General features: G+C 37.6%; 1 protein-coding gene and 1 non-coding gene across 3 annotated transcripts in view; one reads left to right on the forward strand and one right to left on the reverse strand.

Moving 5' to 3' along the window:
• Positions 1 to 1,486: 1,486 nt before the first annotated feature.
• LOC100018747 (uncharacterized) lies at positions 1,487 to 10,916 on the reverse strand. The gene is made up of 4 exons (XR_008918323.1): positions 10,797 to 10,916; positions 3,693 to 3,725; positions 2,569 to 2,697; positions 1,487 to 2,482 (listed from the first exon to the last, which is right to left on the reverse strand). It is a non-coding gene; the product is annotated as an uncharacterized LOC100018747 (transcript).
• A 6,865-nt stretch (positions 10,917 to 17,781) lies between these two features.
• Positions 17,782 to 24,975, forward strand: part of RAD50 (RAD50 double strand break repair protein) — a 102,271-nt gene continuing 95,077 nt past the window's right edge. The window contains exons 1-4 of one of the 2 annotated variants that reach the window (XM_001366157.5): positions 17,782 to 17,924; positions 18,548 to 18,713; positions 21,139 to 21,222; positions 24,548 to 24,699. In XM_001366157.5, coding sequence (XP_001366194.1) covers positions 18,585 to 18,713; positions 21,139 to 21,222; positions 24,548 to 24,699 — 365 coding nt within the window. In that variant the 5' untranslated portion in view covers positions 17,782 to 17,924; positions 18,548 to 18,584. Of the gene's footprint in view, positions 17,931 to 18,547; positions 18,714 to 21,138; positions 21,223 to 24,547; positions 24,700 to 24,975 lie in introns of both variants that reach the window. The other variant, XM_007473444.3, reaches the window with a different exon arrangement.

Below are 24,975 nucleotides of genomic sequence, written 5' to 3' on the forward strand. Positions count from 1 at the left end.
GATGAGTTCAGAATTCAGTAATTGGAAGAGCATGAAATGGATTGCTCATAGAAAACTGCACCTTTTTTAAGTCCTGTCCTCCCCAATAAAAAAAGTTTTTGACTCATATTTTGTTTTTCCATCACCTACATTTCATTTCCTAGTACTCCATAAAAGATACCACATACTTAAAACAGAGGGAAAAAAGAGGGAAAATCTACCAGCAAAACTAATTAATATATAAAAAATGTGATATATGCTGTATTCCATGCCCATTGTCTCTCTTACCTTTGCAAAAAAAAAGTGGGAGAAGGAACAGGTAGTTGGCTCAGTGGATAGAGAGCCAGGCCTACAGGTGTAAGGTCCTAGGTTCAAATCTTGCCTCAGACACTTTCTATCTCTGCAACCCTGGGCAAGTCACTTAACTCAAATTGCCCAGTCCATGTCACTCTCTTGCCTTGGAACCAATACTTAGTATCAATTCTAAGACAAAAGATAAGGTGTTTTGTTTTGTTTTTAATGGGAGAAGATACCTACTCATATCTCTTGTTTGGGACCTGGATTGATCATTATAATTTCATAGCATTCAGTTTTTATTGTTTTGCTCTTGTTGTCTTTATTTATATTGTTGTAATTATTCATATTGTTTTCCTGGCTTTGTTTAATTCACTTTGCATTAGTTCATATGAGTCTTCCCATGCTTCTCTGTATTCATCACATTTTTCATTTCTTATAAAGCATTTAATAATTAATTATAGACCCATCTTTTTAACACCAGTAAACTTTCAGTGATATATGACTTAGACTTATGGATTCACTGTACCACTTAGAGCTGAAATAGAAAATTTCCCAAAAGAAAATCAAGAAGCATTTTTTTTTTGCTTCTCACCACACCTTTGAAGGTATTAGGAATTACCCAGAATAGTATAAAATGTCATCAAAGAAATTTAGAACCAGGATGGGATGATCATGCAGAACTAGGAGTTAGGGGGCAACTAAGTGGCACAGCAGATAGATTGCTAGGTTTGGAGTTGGAAGGGCCTAAGTTCAAATCTGGTCTCAGACACCTCCTACCTACATGACCCTGGGCAAGTCACTTAACCCCAATTTGCCAAACCCTTAGCACTCTTCTACCTTGGAACCAATATTTAGTATCAATTCTAGGACAGAAGGTAAAAGTTTTTTTTTTTTTTAAATTGGAGAGGATGAGATCCAGTATTAGGATGGGAACTTAAGCCTTCTTGCCCCAAGACAATGCATCTTTCCACAATACCAGATTGCCTCTCAATTAGAAATAATTACTAGAAGGTTCTTCTTCATAATCCTAAAACAAGGAATGGAAAAGAGAAATACAGAGGATGCTCACAGTACTTAGCTCCAGACCATAAGGAGAGGGGTTGACCATGGTGAGAAACAGATTCAATTCTTCATTAGAGACTAGAGGATAGATATGTAAAATAGAGGAGAAGAGGGAATTCACAGTAAATGGTTTCTCTTTAGTCCAATCCTCTAATTAAAAACAAAGTTTTATTGATGTTTTTTAATTTTTCTATTACATTTATTTTGGGGCATATTTATTCATGCACAAACACACCCTCACCTCTGTTCAATGAATCTTCTCTGGTATTAAAGTTAAGCAAAAACAACCAATACCTCAATAATTTCTGACAGTATCTTTTGAAATACCAAACCTATTGTCTCTGGACTCCCTAAAGAGAGGAAGAATTTTCCTCATTTCTCATCTGAAAAATTAGTCATTGTGGCTAGGTACATTGCATTCAGTTGCTTTTTACTCTTATGTTAGCTTACATTACAGCCCCATTGCTTTACAATTGAAGACCCTGAGACTCAGAGAGTTAAGCAACAAATAACAACCTGGAAGGGTTCTCAGACCAATACAGGCACTACATTTAAATGTATCAAAGTGAATAATAAATAACATATGACCATGTCAGTTCTTGAGACAATGTGGTGACAAATGTCACCACAATCTGTAGCCAAGGTTGCTGTCATTGAACATGCAAGCCATGAGGAAAACACCAAATAGAAATAGACATCATAGCTGCATTTGGGAGCTGAAAGCAGGCAGATAAAATTACCAGTCAATGTCCTGTTGGGTCAGATGGTGTTATTTGGATACCACTTTACTCAGCATTTTTTTGAGGAATCAATTTATCTCCACAATTTTCCAAAAATTCTGTTGGGCAAAACTAATATTTGAATATATGAAGAAGAAATAAGAAAAAAGGATCATGAAAGTAAAAATGAAGATATTCTGTTCTGCATAAATATTGTGATGACCAAATGATTTAATTTAATTTGGAAGAGCTTCAGAAGTCTTCTGTGTCCAAAATGGCAGGGGCAGGGCTTGTTCAAATCATCCATCCAGCCTCCCTTTTCACTCCCCACTCTCTATCGTCCACTCAGTGTTTACTGTCCTAAGAAAGTCTTCCAGGTAGTCCAGGAACTGCTCTACTTTTCTTCTTTCTCCCCCACACTGTTTCTAAAAAAGAAACAAATTACTATTATTAGAAGCTGTCCTGTTCAAACCACAGATCATATAAAATATTACTGATCCTTACAACTCACTTCTTTGGCAGTAATGTATTCTTTTAAAGAAGAGAAGTTTTGAAAGATTTTTTCTGCCACATTTTCTTCAGCAGTTTGGTTCTTCAGTGTTTCTATACCCTGAAAGATTTCCTCAATACACAGTGGATGCTAGAAAGAAACATAGCAAAAAACAAATGGTAAATATGTATTTTAAAATATATGCTTCCTTTGGCCTTGACTACATAATTCCCCAAAATTTTGGTAGGCCTGCTTCTCACATTATTACTGACACATAACCCACTGGAAATATCATTTGACATTAATATAATTTTATAATGATAGATTTAAACATGGGTAATTCAATTAGGTTGCCATCATTTACATTAAGATGTATATGCATGTAAAACATGTAGTTTAAAATCACTGACTGTCAGAAACCATTCAATTGGTTAACAAACATTTATAAGCTGCTATTATACCATAGTAAATGACTATTAGCACTGTGCTAATACAAAGAGATACAAAGAAAGGAACATTTGTATATACTCTCTCTCTTTCAAACACAGTGTCTCTCTCTGTCTCTCTGTCTCTCTCCGTCTCTCTGTCTCTCTCTCTCTCTCTCCCTCTCTCTCTCTCTCTCAAAAAATGTCCAAGTTAAAAGTGACCAGGCCAGTCATATAACAACACCATGCAAGGATTTGCCACATGATATTCCTGGCAAATAGGGCTCTATCTCCTGAGGTACCCTATTGCATTTTTAAACTAATAACTCACACTTGTATATTATTCTTTAGGTTTACAAAGTTTTTTTCTTCAGGGTAGGCAAAACAACTATTTCCCCTATTTTACAGATGAGAAAAATGAGCTCAAGAGGTTGTGATTTGACCAGGATTGCAAGGCTAGTGAATATCAGAGCTGGACTGTAACTTCAGCCCTCTGACTCCAAGACAAGCCATCTTTCCACTACCTGGTCTTCCTGTCAATTACAAATCAATCCTAGAAAGTTATTCATTGTCTTAAAATCATAAGGGAGATGCCAAATAAAGAAGATGCTTGGAGGACAGGAATTGCTCCAGACAGTAATAGCTATTTTACATTATGTAAATATGACATTTCTTTACACATGCAATGATTGATTATTCTGTGACCATAATTGCACTTACATTTTTTGGATCAGGTATTGAAATCCTCAGGGTCTAAAAATAAAAGTAAATACAAGGGTTATATTGAGTTCTTTAGCACTGGTAACTGGCAACAGAATGACTTTGGTTATTAGTTGTTAGATGCCAGAACTTTTCTCTAAAAATTCTATTTCATTATTAATATCAGCAATAAATGTAAGTAAACCAAAATTATGACTTTTTCAAAAATAATCTATGAAAAAAATAGAAAATTACCCCATTGTTTATCAGCAAGGTTCGGTGAGCTGTGATTAGCGATAGCGTTTCTGTGACCAGTCTGTTCACTGAATTTCCTGTTGCAGCCCCATAAGTGCAGCCTACCCAGAGAACCAGCAGAGGAAGGCACACAAACATTTTCATCATGCTGAACTGCTCAAGGTTAATCTCTAGCAAAGAAAGTGCGTACTTCTGGGCTATATCCCCAACCAATTTATTCTCTCTCTTTGAGGAAATGAATAATTTCTAGTGATCTTTGCTACTGATAGGGAATTCTGAATAGGGGCATATCATGGAACTCAATATTTCCATTTTTCCTCTAATTACTTTGCATTTAATGTCCTCATAAAATGACATATCACTAACTTTGTTAAAATATAAAATAAAATAAAAAATAAAGGGATAGGGGCTGGACCTGTGATTTCAGTACTACTGAGGAAACTCCCTCTACCAATACCAGTTAGAACCTTCTCTCTAGCTTATAGTCTTAGAGCATTGCCTAGAATCCTGTTTGGTTAAATGATTTATCCAGGGTTTCATAGTTTGCATGGATCACAAGGGTCGCTTGAACCCAGGTCTTCTTGGCTCCCTGTATATGATATTTTACTCCTTCTCTTGTACTCAAACCTCTTTCATATCACCAAGTCCCCTCTGATTATACTTCCTAAAATCAGAAGTTCACCTTGAGAAATATCTTAATGAATTAATCAACCAATAAGCATTTATTATGGGTCAGGCATTGTGTGGGGCCCTTAGGATACCATAGTGAAACAATCTCTGTCAAGAAGCCTGTATTCTACTAGGGGGACACATTATGTTTACAGATAAACACAAACTAGATGGGAAAAAAATACAAAGTTATGGAAGGGGCAGTAATAAGTAGGGGAATCAAGAAAGGCTCCTTGGAAGATGCTGCATTTAAATAAGAGTCTTAAAGGGAGCCAGGGGTTCCCAGGGACAGAAGTGAGGAGGAACAACAACATTCCAAGGAGAGCCTATGCAAAGGTGCAATTACAGGAGATGGAACAAGGGGGAATAGCAAACAAGTCAAGTTTGCTATAGCCTAGAATATACATGAGTAGAAAAAATGTATTATCCACTTGATAAGGTAGACTGAATCAGATTAGGAAGGATTTTATTTTTGTTTTTTTTTATTGGAAATTTTTATTTAATTAATTAATTTAGAATGTTTTCCCATGGTTACATGATTCATGTTCTTTCCCTCCCCTCCTTCCCCCCTCCACCCATAGCCGACACAATTCCACTGGGTTTTATGTGTGTCATTGATCAAGACCTATTTCCATATTATTGATAATTGTACTAGGATGATCATTTAGAATCTACATCCCCAATCATATCACCATCGACTCATGTGATCAAGCAATTATTTTTCTTTTGTGTTTCTGCTCCCACCATTCTGGGAAGGATTTTAAATGCCAACAGAGGAAAGATGAACTCTTAGGAAGACACCATTCTTTTTTGAGAGTAACCAGTGATTTTGAAAAGTTCTGTTGGAATTGCTTACAACCTCCCCTCTGTATGCTTGCTCACTTTTTTTAACTTTACTAGTGACAACTTTAAGAAGGGCAAGGATAGGCAAACAGGGTAAAGTGACTTTCCTAGGGTCACATAGCTAGGACATATCTGAGGCCACCTAGCCACCCCTTATTTCTTGCCTCTTGAGAGGTTTCAGTTCCTCTCTCTCCTTTAGGATGAAGGAATGGCTGGACTATTACTTTTATCCCTGTAGTCTTCGGTCACTCTCAAAGGGGTGCTACAGTAAAAAAGCAATATCAGTCAATATAGGAAATCAAATAGACTCCAAAAGGAAAATAAGTACAATCAAGACAGTAAAAGATAAGACTTTAGAAAACTGGTTAGAAGGTAATTAAGTTTTATTGAGCTTTAGGTTATTAATAATAAATTATTATATCTAGCACTTATAAGATTATTTAATGTTTCTAAATGACCTTACACATATTATCTCATTTTATTCTCACAACAATCCTATAAGCTAAGTGGTATTATTGTCCCTATTTTTTAGACGAGGAAACCGAAACCAAGCAACTTGCCCAAGGTCATACAGCTAATAAGTGTCTGACACAAGATTTGAACTTAGTTTTCCTGACTAAATCCAGCATTCTATCAACTGTTCAACCTATCTAAAAGTTGTTCTGTTTTTAAGAAATGGCACTAAAAATAATACTAGTGCTAACTAGTATTGACGCTATCTAAAATGACAGCATTATCTTGAACTGAAATCTTGTACACTGAATCTTCCACCCTTAAGTTTTAGTTCTGTCCGGTTTAAAAAATTAGTTTGAAAGGAAGATGGAAGCTCAGAGAAAGTGTTAAATCGTAGAGATGTAAGGATCTATAGATGTTATTTAGACTAATCTGTATTCAAATCATGAATCCTAACTACATCATCACTGGAAAATAGCTATCTAGCAATTTAACTCCAATGCCAGGGAACTTACTATCTATCCCAAGCAATGCAATATATTTTTAGACTGTTCCAACTGTCAGGAAAATTTTCCTCATTTTGGGCTTGTCTGTTTCATCATTCACCTTTTGGTCCAAGTTCTGCCATCTGAGTGTCCAGTGAAAATGTCACAGATGACATTAGTTTTTGGAATGTTATCTAATTTTTTCCTTACAAGAACTCTGGAAAGAGGAGAGGTCCTTTTGGGTTCCAGAATATTACATAATTACAAAATCTCAGAGTTGATAGAGACCTCAGAAGCCATCTAGTATAGCTTGAATAGGAATTCCCTCTAAAATATTTCCAAGTAGTCACTCAGATTGCCTTTGAAGACTTTTATTTAATCAGGGAAATCCATTACCTTCCAAGACAGCTCACTCTGTTTTGAGATAGTTCTTATTATCAGGAAATTATTCTTTAAATTGAACCTGAATTTTTCTCTCTGTAATTCCTACTTATTGGGATCTAGCACAAAAATTCTTTTTTTTTCACATGATAGTCCTTCAACCATTTGAAGACTACTATCATGTCTCCCCTCTGTTTTTTCTTCTCCAAGATAAATATCTACAATGGAGTCTTTTATGAGTCTCCATGTTACTCAGTAATATGATTGACCTCTTGTAGATATTTTCCCAATTTATGAATGTCCTCCCTAAAATATTATAGCTGGAAAGAAACACAATACTCTAGATGTAGTCTAATTTGGGCAGAGTGCAGTGGAATGATCACCTTTATTGTTTTGGATACTATGCCTCTCAGTGTGGTCTAGAATAGTATTAACTTGGAGACAGGAAAATGGTTTAGGAGATAGAGAGCCAGCCCTGGATACAGAAGGATCTGGGTTCAAATGTGACCTGAGATACTTCCTAGTTGTGTGATGATTTGTGGGCAAGTCACTTAACGCCTTTGCCTAGCCCTTACTGCTCTTCTGCCTTAGAACCAACACATAGAACTGATTTTAAGATGGAAAATAAGGGTTTTAAAAGAAAGAATAGTATTCACTTTTGTTGTTTGAGCGTGGAACTATGTTGTACTGTTGACATGTTGAGTTTTCAGCCCATTAAAGTCCTCAAATCTTCTTCACACAAACTGTTTTCTAGATACATCTTTTCCACCAGTTAGATAGTGATCTTGCTTCTCAGCCAGTGACCACTTGGTTAGAACTGGTATTTCTTCAAATTAGGAAAGGAAGTGAATTCAGGTCATATTCTTCTCTCCTCCCTGAGGAGATTTCTTTCTGAGGTTCTCATATTCCTTTCATAGGAAAAGTTCTGAGACTAATGGAATGTTGAACTTGTCGTAGTTTTGAAGCCTCAAGGCCTGTGGGCAAATGGCCCAGTTTGGAGTTAGAGAGTTGAGGAGGAAGCCACTAATTCCTGTGGGCTCAGAAATCCAGTGCTCTCACATCTTAACACAAATATCTCAGAGCCATAGACAGCTTTTAAGAAGTTACCTCAAGGAGAAAACATTTGTCTAATTTTCAGTTATTTCTGTCTCATTAGCTGAGACAACCTGGGCTTTCCTTTACTGCTTTGAGAACTTGATAGAAAATGCTTCTCTCCCCAGTGACTTCCCCATGGCCACAAAGCTACTAAGTGTAAAAGTTAGGTCTTTTCCTACACGTTCAGTTTGCTTTACATTATATCATGGCCAATCTTTCTTCTATATGACAGCCCTTCAAATATGTGAATAAAACACCTCAAAATTTTCTCTTCTACAGATTTATCATACCTCCCCCCTTTTACTCCTTTAGACCAACTGTCTTCAAATAATTTTAGGATGGGATGGTTTCTGAGTCCCCTTATAATTCTGATTGCACTTCTCTAGATTCTTTCTAGTTTGCCAATGTCTCTTCTAAAATATACCATTTTGAACTAAATATATAAATATATTATTGCATTTGTGGTCTGACCCTGGCAAAGTGTGGAGAGACTGTATCTATATCACTCTTTCCCTTGCTTTTTATAGAAGTATAGTGTGTGTGTGTGTGTGTGTGTGTGTGTGTCTGTGTGTGTAGTCTATATAGACTATACCTCTATGGTGGGGTATAATGACTGCAAGAGATTGGTTTACTTGAAAAAGTCATAGGATGAGGCCTTTGTTTTACCTTCAAAGATATCTCCCCATGGAAGGTACAGACAATCCCCCCCTTAACACTAAGATGTGATCACATGTAGGAGGTCTGACTCTTCAGTACTCCGAAGTGTATTTACCTTCTGGGGGAATCTCAGTTAAAAAGTGAAGTTGTAAGGCTGGAGAATTGTGCATTTCCCTGGGAGAGAAGAGGTTTTATCTGTGTTGGCAAACCTACGGCACAGATACTGGAAGGGGCTGCTCCTCTCCCCCTCTCCATGCCTACCTGAGGACATTTCTCCCATCACTCACCCCTCAGCCCAGCAGCCCAATAGGAGCACTTCCTCCCTCTCCTGTCTGGGGTAAGGCAGGGGACTCACTTGTGGCATGAGAACTTCAATTTGAGCACTCAGTCTCTAAAAAGTTCACCATCACTGCTCTACTGTCTATCAGTCACTTTTGCATTTCCCTTATAAGAAGAGTCAATTGCAGGATTCCTATGGAGGAGTGTCCACATCCCTGGAAGGGAATGGAGACTCAGCAAAGGGAGAAAATTTTCCCTTTGGCAACTTCTGAGAGTGTTTTCTTCCCAGGGGAGTCAACCACAGTGTGGCACTATAAGTCTAGAGAACTGAATCTCTTGTGGAGACAGAGGACTTATCAGAAGACAAGGATCTCCCCCCCCCCCACCCTTGACCTCATGTATTTCCTTTCTGTGGGACTTCAACCACTTTGTGGTGCTGAGTCTAAAGGATTTTTAAAGGTTTCTATAGAAACTGCCTTGACTATGGGCTTTTTGAATCCTTGGTGAGGTTTTCTTTTTTGCATTATTTATATAGCATGAAATAGATGGCACTGCATTTATTTTTAGCTTGAGTTCATATATAGGAACCTAGAGCCCTTTGACCTATGTCTGTGGGAACTTAGACATAAGCTATATTCTGACATTCCTGGGAGAGACTGGAAGCAAAGCAGAAAGAAATTCTGAATATAACAGAAGTTAATCAAGAAAGTCCCTAATCAATTTAATGAGGCCTTCTAGATAACTTGATGAAATTATTGGGCATGGATAGTTTTCAGATAGATGACAAATACTGAGAAAGAACTATATCTTGGCTCTTTGCTGAGAGGACAGAGTGAGCTCTTCTGATTGGTCTCCAATGAATTGGGCTGCCTGCTGTTATTGGCTGACTGTGACTTAGGAGTATGGATTCTCATGAATGGAGGTGCCCCCTCCTCCAACCCTGTCTATAAAAATTAGTTGGTGCTTGTTTTGTTTTGTTTTTTTCCCATGACTTCTAGATTTGAAGATTGCTCCTTCTGCCTCTACCTCCATTCTCCCCTATCCCCTGGAGCAGAAAATGGTGACTTGAAGGAGAAGGAAATGGAAAGTAGTCTGTTCTTGCCCAGATTAGATTGAGAGAATTTCCCAGACCTCTAGTTCCTAACCGCATTCAGATTCTGCCTTTCTGTTTCCTTTTCGAGGTATATATTAGAAATACATATCCTGAGAATGGGTCAGCCTTGGGAATTACCTCCTGGTTAATCATGAGCTCCAATTCCAAAGTTCCAGAATTCCCAAGAGATAAAAAATTAATAAATTTGAGAATTTGGTACTACCAGATTATTGGGAGATTTCCTCAACAGTTCAGAATGAGAAAATGTTCTGAAGACGGAGGAATAAACTTAAATTAAATTGGGGGAGGGAGGATGAGACAGGACATTCCATTAAGATAATGGATTCTGTGAGATGCCCAGACAGCACAGATATAAGGTGAATATTTAGCAGTCCCTCAAAGTGGCTTTACCTTCGGGGAAAGGAAATCTAGTGAGCTATTTGAATATTATATGTTCCTAAGTTTGTTTGTTAGCTTTGTAAAGTCTTATGCATTCTCTGTGGTAGAAGCAATAAAGACTGTCCCATACCTGCCACTTATATTGTACATATGGGAGCATGAACCTGTTACCTACTTTTGGGGAAACCTATACATAAGCCATAAAGCTTGTATCAATTCAAGTTAGATTTTTCCAGAGTTTTATTCTAGAGTGAGGTCAATAAGCTAAAGAGAAATAATTGTTCCCTTGGGGGTCAGGGACTCATAACAGAACGAAGTCCAGGTGAATCCACAGTCCTTTAGGGGGTGTAGGGCTATGAGATTCCTAGAGAAAAGTCCTGTGACTAAATTTCCACAGTGATAATGATGAGAATCTTGAATAGTTCTGTTATAATTCAAAGTTGATCTGGAGGCTTATTACCAGATTTATAAGCATTTATTAGTGGAGAGAAGGGAATAGAAGAGAGCCTTTCTCACCTTAGGGAAAGATCCATTCCCCCATTTCAGCTTGATGGTTTGCCAGAGAAGGTCAGGTCAGATGAAGAACAGTCATCCCAGGGAGCCAGTAGTTCTAGAGTGGAAGTAAAAAATAAAAAATAAACAAACACCCCCCCCCCAAAAAAAACACCTCTCCTTCCCAAGCTCTTGCTTTTTAAGCCCTACTAGCTCCTCCCTCCATGGAGACTGTCATACTGGTTCTGGCATTATGACACCAGGAGATGCCAGCGCCAGATCGTTAGATACAAGGTGTAACTCTGAATTTCCTATGTTCTGCCACTATGGTGTTTGAGATCAAAGCTGAAATACAGATCCCCTAGATCAGCGATGGCAAACCTTTTAGAGACAGAGTGGGCCCTGCCCCCACTCCTAGACTGAGTGGTGCTGCCCTCGCCCCCAGACAGGTGAGGAAGGAAGCATTCCCATTGGAACTGGGCAGAGGGGCAGGTGATGAGAGGCACATGTGGAGAGGGGGAGGGGAGTAGCCCAAGTGTTCTGCTCCCCTCTAGCTCTGCTACTTGTGAGCCACCCATCTTACTCCTTATGCACTCCCATTGGGTAGAGGGGTGGGGGATGTGAAAAAATATCAACAGGCATGGTGGAGAGGGGGAGGGAAGCATCTCCACCCAAGTCCCTCTGCCTGTCTAATAACACACTCTTGGGGGTTGAGGTTAGAGAGGAGAGTGGCCCGAGAGACCACAGAGAGCACTCTGCCTGTCATATTTGGCACCTGTGCCATAGGCTTGCCATCACTGCCCTAGATATTTACTTCACACTGTTATGATGATACAAATATAAAAGCTCTTCTCATAGATCTCACCACTTTCAGTAATAAGTCAGGCCTATATTATCTTTTCTCCTTTAGAAAGTATAAATTCCTAAATCATTTTGATGGAGTTATAGAGTGACTAGCCATTGGCTGACTGAAGGAAAGACCATATCTCTATGACTTTAAAACACAAATGCAAGGATTGAAAAGAAAGTCATCTTTGGCAGTCAAGGAGAAAGCCAGTTGTGGAGGAAGAACCCTGATCTTGAGAGGAACTCAGCTCTTCACAGCTTCCCTGGTGTCTCATCTAGAATGCAGAAGGAGGAGGGAATTTCTCTCCTCTCTTTCCTCCTCTTGAATTGTCATTGTCATCTGGCAATAGAAAAACTGGACCAGTAGGAGATGCTGCTTCTAGCTGAGAGCAGGCATATAGAAGAAAAGAGCAGCCTTAGAGACCACAGTGGAGTGACTTGTGCAATGATGTAGTCATCATGTCCAGGATTAGCGATGTAAGAACATGATATTGAAAAGAAAAAAACTTAAGCCCTTATAGTGTATTACCTTAGCTATATACTTTCCTTACGTGTGTGCCTCTCTACTATGTACTCTTTATGCCCATTCTTCCTATTATATGTATTTGTGGAACACTGCACTCTTTGTTTATAGGAAATATGTAGTGTACTTGCTTTGTATTTGTATTTTGTATTTGGGACACAGTAGTGTCAATTGCTTTCAGCTTATGTCTCTTGACTGACTATGGATGGCAAAATAATATTTGGGGGCTTTTTTTTTTGTGTCTATAGTTTTAGAAGGGAAGTACTATCTTTGGTTCCGTTGGTATTTTGAACTTGGAGTAATCATCCATCAGATCTCTGAGCCTATTAGTTTCCTCTAAAGGCCTGCTCTCTGCTAGAAGCAGCATTTCCTACTGGTCCAGTTTTTCTATTGCCAGATGACAATGACAATTCAAGAGGAGGAAAGAGAGGAGAGAAATCCCCTCCTCCTTCTGCATTCCAGATGAGGCACCAGGGAAGCTGTGAAGAGCTGAGTTCCTCTTAAGAGCTGGATTCTTCCTCCATAATTTGCCTCCCTAATTGGCCTTCTCCTTGGCTGCCAACGATGACTTTCTATTCAATCCTTGCATTTGTGTTTTAAAGTCATAGAGATATGGTCTTTCCTTCAGTCAAGCCAATGGCTAGTCACCCTATAACTCCATCAAAATGATTTAGGAATTTCTTTATACTTTCTAAAGGAGAGAAGGTAATATAAACTTTTCTTCATATTTCCTTTATAATGGTCAATTAATGTCTGAGAGGGGCAAACTCTTTATAAGAAGCAACCAGGTAACTTGAAAGAAAAGTCAAATTTTAAAAAAGGTTTACCCTTAAATTTTATTGCCTAAATTCCCTGTCCTCTTCATCTTGTAATTTTATCAACTGGGTTGGTGGGGGGCCTCAACTAACTGATCTGGGGTTCCCTGGTGAAGTCCCCGTTACATAGACATTAAAACTCAGATTGATACTTTGAGATATTGTTGCTAATAAATTGATAAATCAATACATATTTTAAATACTTGATATATTCCAGATACTGCAAGAACTGGAGATACAAATAAAGTTAATGAAACAATTCCTTACTCAAAAGGAGATTACATTCTTATGCTGGAAGAGGAGCAAACAAGGACAGAAATAAGTATATAAAAATAAATATAAAGACTTTTTTTGGTCAATTAGTTGTGTCTGACTCTTTATGACCCCATTTGGAGTTTTCTTGGTAAAGATATTGGAGAGTTTGCCATTTTCTTTTTCAGTTCATTTTACAAATGAGAAAACTGAGGTAAATAGGGTTAAATGATTTTCCCAGGGTCATAGCACTGGTAAGTGTCTGAGGTCAAATTTGAACTCAGAGCTTCCTGATTCCCCAACCAGAGCTCTATCTACTGAGCCATCTGACTGTCTTTATAAAGGCAAGATATAATAAAAGCAAAGTGATTAAATATAAATTTGTTTGAGAGGGTGGGTATTGGCAGTTAAAGGGATCGGGAAAATGCTTCATTATAGGTGATTCTTGAGTTGTGACTTTAAAGAAGATTTTTTTACTGGAGTTTAGGGAGTGACAAATGGCTAGTGCAAAGGTATGAGGGCAAGAAAGTGAGGAACAGAAAGAAGGCCAGTTTGGCTGGATCACAAGAGCACAGGAGGGATAGGAATGTCTAGTGATGCAACAAAAATAGATTATGCCAAGGATGTGAAGGATCTGAAAAGTTAAACAGAGAAGTGTCTGTTTGATTCCAGGTACAATAGGAAACCTAGGTTGTTTGAGTGTGAAGCTGAGGGTGGATGTTTGAGATGTAGATAGAGAAACAGTAAGATTTGACAACTGATTGGATATGTGCAGTAAAAGGAGTGTGAGGAGTTGAGGATAATGGCAAAGTTATGAATCTAGGAGACATAAAGAATGATAGTGCTTTCAATAGAAATAGAGAAGTTTGGAAAAGAGGAGTATTTAAGGAGAAAGATAATTAATTTTGTTTTGAGCACGGTGAGTTGGAGATCTGTCCAGAAGATACAGTTTAAAATGTACTTTAGGCAACTGGTGTTGTGGGATTGTTTAAAAAAAAAAAGGTGAAAAAATCCCTGTTCTAAAAGGAGCCCAGAAAAAAAAAACAAAAAAAAAACTATACCACATTTAAGAGAAGCATCATGAAGATTATGGTAAGAGGACTTCCAACACCTGACTTACTTTTTTTTCCACTTCCCCTGGACTCCCCTCCATGTATTTTTTTAAACCCTTACCTTCTGTCTTAGAATCAATACTGTGTATTGGTTCCAAAGAGCAGTAAAGGCTAGGCAATGTGACTTGCCCAGGGTCACACAGTTGGAAAGTGTCTGAAGTCAAATTTGAACCCAGGCTCTCCTGTCTCTAGGCCTGGCTTTCAATCCCCTCCATGTACTTTTGAAAGAATTATGTCATAGATTTTGGGGGAATGCTTTATACCAACTGTCCCTACTACATATCCATAGTAAATACCTGTATCTAAAAGCTAATGTAGTCTGGTTTTTTACATTTTAATTTACTTGACATCACTGATAATCATGGAGGCATACAAGTAAGGATTTGTGAGATGGAGTGTTAGCAAGACATTCTCCAAATGCCTCAAAGCTATCTGTAGTAGGCTGAGCGAAGATGTTCCAGCCTTGGTCTGAGGAACCAGTTTGCCAACATGAAAGGCATTTGGGATAGTCATTCCATTGCATGTCCTAAAAAGGCATGGAGGTGATATGGGTTCATGAAGGTTATGCCTAGAGAGTACAAATTATGGCAAGTCTTATCAAGTTGGAAAGACTTAAAGAGTATGGATACCTGGTAAGTAACTATATCTATTATTTGAGGAGTATCCAATTAAGTTCAAAGACACCATCATAGTGGCCTAACCATGATGATTTTTTTTCTTGTCACAGTGACTCTTGAAATTGTCAATTAGATTATAGAAATGTTACATTTGCTAGTGATATGAGGGCCAACACTAATACAATTACAGATCCTTGAAGTAAATGTTTCTAAGAATTAGCATTATTGTACCATAAAAAGAGATCTACCACAAGTAGATAGAAGGCATGATGTTCAAATTGTATTTCCCACAGCTGTTCAGCGAGGGTGTTTGAGTAGACTTCTTTACCAAAATTTTAAAAAAATATATTATTTATGTAACATTCTTGAAAAAAATGTAAATTCTTATCCTCCCTTCCACATATCCACTGAGAAAGCAAGGAATACATCAATTATACATGTGAAATCATGCAAAACATTTCCATATAAGTGACATTATTTTTAAAAAGCAAGAAAAATAAATAAGAAAATTATACTTCAATTTGCACTCCTCCGGTTCTACTCACTTCATTTTTCATCATATTATCTTTCCAGATTTTTCTGGTCATCTTGCTTGTCATTTTTTATAGCACAATATCATTCCATCAACAATCATATACTACAATTTGTTTAGTCATTCCCCAATTGATGGACATCCCCTCAATTTCTAATTCTTTGCCATCACATAAAGAAGTGCAATAATTATTTTTGTACAAGTAGGTCCTTTTCCCTTTTTTTCATTCTCTTTGGGATATGGACCTAGTAATGGTATTGCTGGACTGAAGGTATACACAGTTTTAAAATCCTTTGGGCATGGTTCCAAATTCAGCTCCATCCGCAAAATCCCACGATATAGGAAAAACTTCATGATACAGAATTAGACATATTTTTTTAAAAACTCGTGATACAGTGAAGCTATGATAAGTGAAGCATGATATAGTGAGGGACAACTTTATACCTAAATAACAAGTGATAAATCATATGCTTCCATCTGGATTCTTTAACAGTTCTTTCTCTGGAGGTTCTTTTTTGTCAGTCCCTCGGAATTGTTCTGGATCATTGTATTGCTGTTAATAGCAAAGTCTATTCTTTTAGATCAATCCACAATATTGCTTTTACTGTGTACAGTGTTCTCCTGGTTCTGTTGATTTCACTCTGCATCAGTTCATATGGGTCTTTCCAGCTCTTTATGAAACCATCCTGTTCATCATTCCTTATAGCACAATAGTATTCCATCAATGTCATATACCACAATTTGTTCAACTATTCCCCAATTGAGGGACATTTCCTTAATTTTCAATTCTTTCCCAACACAAAGAGAGCAGTTATATATATTTTTGTACAAACAGGTCTTTTCCCATTTTTTTTTATCTCTTTAGGATACAGATCTAGTGGTATTACTGTATGGAAGAGTATGCATTCTTTTATAACCTTTTGGTTATAATTCCAAAATGCCCTCCAGAATGGTTGGATCAGTTCACAACTCCACCAATAATGCATTAGTGACCAGTTTTCCCTCATCCCCTCCAACATTTATCTTTCCCTTTTCTGTCATATTGGCCAATCTGATATGTGTAAAGTGGTGCTTCAGAGTTGTTTTAACTAGCATTTCTCAAATCAAGAGTGATTTAGAGGATTTTTTAAAATGTGACTATAGTTTTGCCAGCTTGCTTTGAAAACTGTTCATATCCTTTGACCATTTATCAATCAGAGAATGCCTTACATTTTTATAAATCTGACAGTTTTGGAGTAATTTTTTAAGCACTAATGGACATTATGGCTACATTTATATAATCTCTAAATCTAAGGGATAGGGGAAGGTGGGTTTTAGTGAGATCTCTAGCAGAGACCACAGCTGTCCCAAAATTATTTTTTTTATTACTCAAATTAGGTTATACAGTCCAGGGAACATGAAGAAAAAAAGAGCAGAATGAAATTATATAACCCATCTGTTGAGAGTAAGATAAGGGTATGTGTGGGACTGTCCCACAGGAAGACAGTTATCCATGTGTAGATGAGAGAGATTAACATCTCTTGACAAGAAGCATTTTCGGAGCCCAAGGAAGAGCAAAGTTAGAGGATTTGGGTATTTCAACAAGTTTTATTAAATTTGCGCCTGACAAATTTATTTTTCTTCATCATAAAACAGGTCAAATACTTTTCTTGTTTCTAACACAAGAAACAACATAGGCTAAGGATAGGGGCTGTGATTTCACGGTATGGAATTCCCAGATGAGAAAACTCCCCTTAGTAACATTAAGTTGCTACCTTCTCAAGAACTTGGAGATTTAGTGAGGTGCCCAGGGTACTGAGAAGCCAGGATTCATCAGAGGCAGGATTTTAACCCAGGTTTATCCGGTTTTGAAGTTTTCGGGCTCTATCTACTCTGCTTGCTTATATAAAACATAAAGCAAAAAATAAAATGGGAACAAAGATTAGGCAGATTTCAAGTACAGATGATGAATTCATTATTATTACTAATGGCCATTAAAATAGGCGATATGGCAGGACCCCGAAATAAGATCAGACTCCCTTTCATTTCCGTATCTTCCACAACTCCAGTTTGGGGAAAGGCAGGATGGCACCGCAAGATGCCCCGCTCCGCCCGCTCGGATCCCAGCCTCCCCGAACAAAGCCGCATCCCCTACTTCCCTCGATACACAAACTGGCCCAAAATTCTAAAGCTCTGCCCAAAAAGGGTTTATACTGCCTCCGCCTCCGACTCTTCCCTGCTCCGAGGGGGCGGAGGAAAGCTTAAACTTCCAATTCGCGACTTCGAGACTGTCTCTGGTTCAAGATAGCTGAACGACCCGGAAGAGGCCGGACAGAGGTGCGCGAGGTACCGGAAAGGGTGGATCCGTGGGACGGGAAGGGGTGGGTCGAGGCGAGCGGGAATCTCCGGCAGCTTTGGCAGCAGAGGAGTTTTTGGCTGGTTGCAGTGTCTGTTCTGGGCTCCGACCCCGTCTCAGGTGCTAGTAAGGGAGCTGGTAGGGGATGAAGGTCCCCCCGGCCTTCATTTGTTTTATGGTCGCCATGGGCTCCGTCATGTCTTCTTATTTTTCTCACCTTCTTACCTCCCAATCCCCATTCCCAGCCCTCTCGGCTCCTTAACCCCATTCACTTCCTCCCCACTACATGTTATTATTATATATATATTATATAAATATCCCGGTTCCAGTACCTATTACCCCCGTCCTTCCTCAGCCCTTCCTCACCCACATCCCCTCCACTCTCCAGGGAAACCCCACAATCCACAACTCAAACCCGAAATACCCCCAAGTTGCCACTGTTTCACCGTGTCTTCATCTTCTCTTCCCACCTCGTGCTCTTTCAGCCATCCCCAGCACCCTGCCTCTGCTTGAGCTTCAGTCTCAGGAGTAATGTCGTTGGGTCTGAATGGCAAAGTATGATCACCAAGGCTTCTGGACTAAGGACAAGTGGAGCCTCTAAAGTTGGTTTGACCTTAAGTCACAGATAGAGCTGAATAGAGCTTAGTGCAGAGCAGAATAATTACTCTTTCACCTATTGGACAGTAAAAATTATCCTGAGAGGCTGGAGTTTGCTCCAATAATAAAATGTTTTTCTGCCTTAGGTCCTCAAAATCGGAAAAAAAGAAAATAATTGAAAACATGTCTAAGATTGAAAAAATGAGCATTATGGGTGTGAGGAGTTTTGGAATAGAGGACAAAGATAAGCAAGTTATCACTTTCTTCAATCCTTTAACAATTTTGGTTGGACCCAATGGTGCAGGCAAGACGGTAAGTCTTAGTGGGGTATAGGACAAAAATTAGCCAGCATAATTTTGGTTCTTTGCTGTGCTGCAGACAAGATCAATCAATAAGTCATTAAATATTTATTAAGCACCTACCTTGTACCAAACACTAAGTGCTCAGATATGCAAAAAGAGGTAAAAGATTATCTCTGCTGTCAAGAAGTTTACAATCTTAACAGGGGTGATAACTTGCTAGTAAACTTATGTAAAGCAAATTATGCAGAATAAATAGGAAGTAATTAATAGAGGGAAGGCACTAGAATTAAAGAGTAATTGAGACAGGTTTCTTGTATAAGGTAGGAATTTAGTAGGGACTTGAAAAACCCTGAAAGGTTAGTAATCAGAGTAGGGGAAGGGAGGGTGTTCCAGGTATGAGGGAATAGCCAGCAAAGATGACCAAGAGCCAAGAGATGGAGTGCTAGGAGGCCATTGTCACTGAATTGAAAAGTACATGGCAGTGAATAAGGTGTTAGAAGATTGGAAAGGTAGGAGGGGGCTAGGACTTTGAATACCAAACAGCATTTTGTGTTTCCTTCTGGAGGTAACAGAAAGCCACTGGAGTTTGAGTTATTTTATCCCAGGTTGTTTCATTCCATGCTAAGGGTTTAGATTCTGAAATAGAAAGCATCTCCAAATGAGAAGGATTTATCTAATGTTAATCTTTTAAAGAAATTTACTATTTTAAAACATAAGATTCATCCAAGATTTCTTGATCTTGAATGTCTACTCATTTAGGAAACTAGATTTTCTTGTAGATTGTCTCTTAGTACCTTAGTACAGGGAAAGAACATTAACTTACCTAGATTACCTAGATTCAGTTCTTACCTCTAAAACCATTTATATGACTTTGAGTCAAGTCATTTAACCTTCTTGGGCCTCAGTCTCCTCATGTATAAAAGGAGGGGGTTGTACTAGATGGCTTCTGAGGATCCTTCTCTAGCTATGATCTTATCCTGCCTAAGTCATAGGGTTTTATGAAGAAAGACCCTTATAAATGAATGAAAAATATTAAGATAACTAAGCTTTCTTTTGACCTGTACTTAACATTAATTAAATCATCGTGCTATTTCAGCCACCTTCCCGGCATTTTTGGTATATAATTTAAATAGCATTAAACTAGAAATCCATATATATTTGTAGAAGATACAATGAAATAAAATATAGACAGATTTGAAATATGGTCAGTTAAACAGCTTTAAATTTGTGTGACATTGAATCGGGCTAGTTTAAATAAATATTCTTGTGATTATAAGAATAGCCTTAGCCCATCAAAAAATTAAGTTTAACAAATTAAGTACCTACTATATGCAAAGTCTTCTAGCTACTGAGATCAGGGATGAATAACACTCAGTCAGGGGCAGCTGGGTATCTCAGTGGTTTGAGAGCCAGGCCTAGAGATGGGAAGTCCTAGGTTCAAATATGGCCTCAGATACTTACCAGCAATTTGACCTTGGGCAAGTCACTTACCCCCATTGCCTAGCCCTTACTGCTCTTCTGTCTTGGAATCAATATACAGTATTGATTCCAAGACAGAAGCTAAGGGTTTAAAAAAAAAAAAGGACTCAATAAATTAAATAGCTCACAATCTAATAGGTAGACAGTAGTTTGGCAAAAGCTATTAAAATAGTTCAGGCAGAATTTGTAGAGGCCTCAAACTAAAAAGGATAGGGGATGGATTTGAGACATTGCGATGAAAGAATCAACTGAACAGTATAATTTTTAATATTCTGATCAAAGACAATGTACATTTCCCACATAAATTAATAAATATGCCACATATAAGACATCCTGGCCACATATCCTATGCCTCCTCAATTTTTCCTTTCAATAATTCTCTATCCACTACATACCCAATGTGTAGTACTATGTCCTTACATTTATTGTTTATATCATTCATTTGGTATATTTAACCTGCCTTGTGATATTTCTCATATTGCCTTTTACCAGAAAACTTTGTTATTAAATTTTATATGTAGAAACTAAATTGTAAGGTAATTGAAAGAATGCTTGCTTTCAACAAATAGTTTTTAAGTGGCTTCTGCAGTGACAGGGACCATATGCTGTATTCTTTGTATTTTTTATATAGCCCCTACTTTGATGTTATGGAAGCAATAATCATTTAAAATACAGGTATTTGTTAGGTAACTTTGAGGTATATGGAGTAAATGAAATAACATATTTTGTCATAGATTATAAGGGAGAGAAGAACAAGCATTTAAGTGCCTTCTATATGCCAGGCAATATGCTAAGTGCTTTGCAAATATTATCTCATTTGATTATAGAATCATAGCTTTAGAGCTGTAATGAACTTTAGTGGTCATTTATTTCAACAAGCTCATTTTACAGACTTAAGTCCAGAAAACGGAATTAAATAGCTCTTCTAACGTTATGTATCATTTACATGTATTTAGACCATCATTGAATGTCTGAAATATATTTCTACTGGAGATTTCCCTCCTGGTACCAAAGGAAATACATTTGTTCATGATCCAAAGGTAAGAAGAGTATATATATTAAGATAATTTGTATTTTTCTGATAAACTTTTTAAAGATGTTAACAGAACAGAATAATAAAACTTATATAGCATAGAAATGTGTATTATAGCATAATACAGTATAGAAATTTGAGCAGCTTTTAAACATATTCTGAGGAAAATAGTGAGACTATATCTGTTTTATGTTATAATTATCTCACCTGTGCCACATATATTTCTAGGATATAGAATTGCAAAATTTTAGTGTTGGGAGGGATCCTAAAACCATCTAGTTCAGCCTGTACCTATTGAATACCCTCTATAATCTACTTGACAAGTGATCATCCTATATTAGCTTGAAGACCTCTGCCAAGGGAATAACTCTTTGGGCATGTGTAATTGTTAGGAAATGTTTCTTTTGTCAAGCCTAACTCTATTTCTTTGAAAATTCTGCCCATTCTTCATAATTCTAGCTAGGAACAAATAGGATGAATCTAATCATTCCTTTCCCCCTGACAGCCCTTCATAAACTGTGTGTCCCCAGAGTCTTAAAATTGTACTAAGACTTTTGGAAGACTCAGTTGTTATGACTACTTCCTTCCAGCCTTAATAGACTCAGAGTCCAAACCAAAGATCAAAGACTTTTCTTTGGTCTTCTCAGAGTTAAATAATCTATAAAGACAATAATAGATAGTCAATAATGTTTCCCAAGTTGGAAAAAGAAAACACTTAACTCCTTCAGGTCTTTACCTCAGACAGTGAGAGAGAGAGAGAGGCAAAGATGATACCTCCTCAAAGCCCCCAGAGCAAGAGCCTCTGTGTGTCATTCTTCCAACTGCCAGAGACCAAATGCTACTCCCAGAAAGAGTAACTCTCACAAGAAAAAAAGTTAAACTGTCAACACTCGAAATTAACACTATGTCTCATATTTCCTTCAAATTCCAATTCTTTCTCAAGCCGGCTTCCCTACTTCCTATCTCTAAACTAATAAAACAATACGTGTTTTCTAATATCATCCTTATACTACCCTCTTTGATCTTTCACATTGGAACAATCCAGTTTTATAGGATCTCTCTTGTTCTTAGTATTTTTAAGCTGACAGGCAATTGTTCAAGACCCTTGAGGGCAAACTATTTTTTATTTCTGTACCCTTAGTACCTTAGACATTCCCCCTTTTTCCCCACACCCTTACCAATCACTACTTTAGCTAAAATTACCTTATATTTGCTATGTATTTATTTTGTATCTACTCATATATATGCATATATATTTATTATTTGTCCCAATAGACTATAAGTATTACAGTAAGGTCTGGGTCGGTTTCATTTTTATCTTTGAAATTCTAAGCAAATCTTTGCTTATCTTTGAAATTGCCAAGCAAAGTGTTTGGCATGTAATAGACATATAATAAATACTTATTTAATGAATAAGTGAATGTGATTTCTTTGGATTTGTTGTTTTGAATTAGCTTGAACTCATCAAAAGCAATTAGGTGCTCTTTTAATCTTTTAATCCCTGTTCATGCTTAGTTTCTACTCCTTGTTGGAAATATTTATTCCATTCTTTCCAGTCCAGAGATCATTTTCCTCAGCAAAGAAAAGAGAAAATAGGTTAGCAACTTTGCTTTTAACACTGCCCCATCTTAATAGTTGAGTATCTTCCTTGGACCTTTATTTTCCTTGATACAGCTAGAATAGTCACTGTTTTATTGTCCTCATTTTTTTAGAGCTCTCTCTAAAGGAAGGTAATACAAAGGGAAAACAGCACAAATGAATAATATTGAATTTATTAACAAATAAAGGATGAAAGGAGAAAGGATAATGGGAAAAAGGATAACTAACTGCTTTAACCTCTAATTAAACCCACTATTTAACTACCTTAAATAATTACATAATTTTCTAAAGACGAGTCCAACAGGTAACCAGATTTCTCACAAACAAAGAGTCCTTGGTGAGTCAGGTACAAGAGTCCAGCTGATGTCCTCAGATGTCCCAGCAAGGTAGAGATCTTTTCCCTAGTCCAGCTGTCCATCAAGAAGGCTGGAGATATTCTCTCACCACAGCTAGTAAATCCTCAAGGCCAGTTGTTTGATGGATGGATTTCCAGGATGTCTCAGCCACACACCTTTCGCCTTCAACTTGCAGCTCCAGAATGCTGTTGGAAAAACTGTCTGTTCAACAGTTTGGAACCCTGACCCAGTAACTTGGAATCTAGGCCTGTCAATATTGCTCTTGCTATAATTCCCTTTCCTTCCTACAGTGGTAACTTTATGTTTATTATTATTACTGACCTTTCCAAGACCTGTGCAATAAGGGGTCAGGGTCTAATTGTTTTTTTGCTCACAATTACAATTTCATACTAGGAGTCAGCAGTTAGATGGCTGACATTTGCATCAAAGAACAGCCCTCCACATCCCTTCTGACTACCCCAAAGCAGCCCTCCACCTCCTGACTAACTTGTGTTATATTTAAATGCAGAGAGGTGTGGTGGGCTTGGTAGAAACTTTTGGGTTACAGGCTTAAGGACAAAGTGCCTGTCCGCAAGATTTGATACACCCTAAGCTGTATTTTTCTTTTCATATGCTTATAGTTCATATAAAGCAAACTATTATTTGTGTTATAATCATAAAGGCTAATACTATTATAATCATAAAAGGGGATAAGGGGTTTAAGACTCACACAGGTGACAGTGTGTTGTGTGTGTGTGTGTGTGTGTGTAAATAATTTATAATTTGTGGGCAATTAAAGCTGTGTAATACTATAAATTATGAGGCTACTTGTAGCTTTAATAACTTTATTACATCAGAGTAGTAATAATAAAGAGAGGGAAAGGTAAGAGAGAGGTAGAGAGTTGCTTAACTTTCTACTCTATTGGTCCCCATGATGGATTCACGATCCCCACCAACAAAGGTTCCTTCAGGTTCCAAGCCCCAGCCAGAAGAAGATGCTCACTTCCTGTTGGGTCTGACCTTATAAGCAGTTTTCTTCACCCGCTAGGTCTCCCACATGACATCTCAGGAATCAACCATAGTTTCTTACCTTTCTTAGCACTCCCCCCAGTGGTGGGAGGTTTGGAAGGCAATGCCTGGGGGATCAGTTTCCCATCTCGTTGGTTTCAACTTCCTTTCTCTAAGGGTGTGTACCTGCATATCTCAGTGGTAAATGACCTTCAGGTCATTGAGAGGTGACATACAACAAAGAGAGAGAAATTCTCTTCCAACAGCTGTAACATTCTTTCCTGGCACACATATCTTCTTTGAATAGATATTTTATCATTAAAGAAAGTATAAAGGTTAAAATAAATTTTTTCTGAAAAAAATGATTATTTTCTTTGGTTTAAATCAAAGGTTGCTCAAGAAACAGATGTTAAAGCTCAGATTCGTCTACAGTTTCGTGATGTCAATGGGGAAATTGTAGCTGTACAGAGGTCAATGGTGTGTACTCAGAAGAGTAAAAAGACAGAATTTAAAACCTTGGAAGGAGTCATTACTAGAACAAAGTAAGTGGGGGTTTTTTTGTGTTCAGTTTCCTTTTCATTTTATGTTCTTAAGAATATTTTTTCCATTGCATGGGTTCATGAGCTTTGAGAAATTTATTCTTGCATATATATGTTATTGTCATTCTCGGTCACTGAGAGACTACCACTGTATATATGTGTATATATATATGTGTGTGTGTGTATATAAATATGTGTGTGTATATATATATATATGAAGGCACCATTTTTTTTACTTTACTTTTTTTTACTTACTTTACTTACTAAGTAAACCGAATG

The sequence above is a fragment of the Monodelphis domestica genome, chromosome 1, assembly GCF_027887165.1.
Source record: "Monodelphis domestica isolate mMonDom1 chromosome 1, mMonDom1.pri, whole genome shotgun sequence".
Taxonomy (NCBI): Eukaryota; Metazoa; Chordata; class Mammalia; order Didelphimorphia; family Didelphidae; genus Monodelphis; species Monodelphis domestica.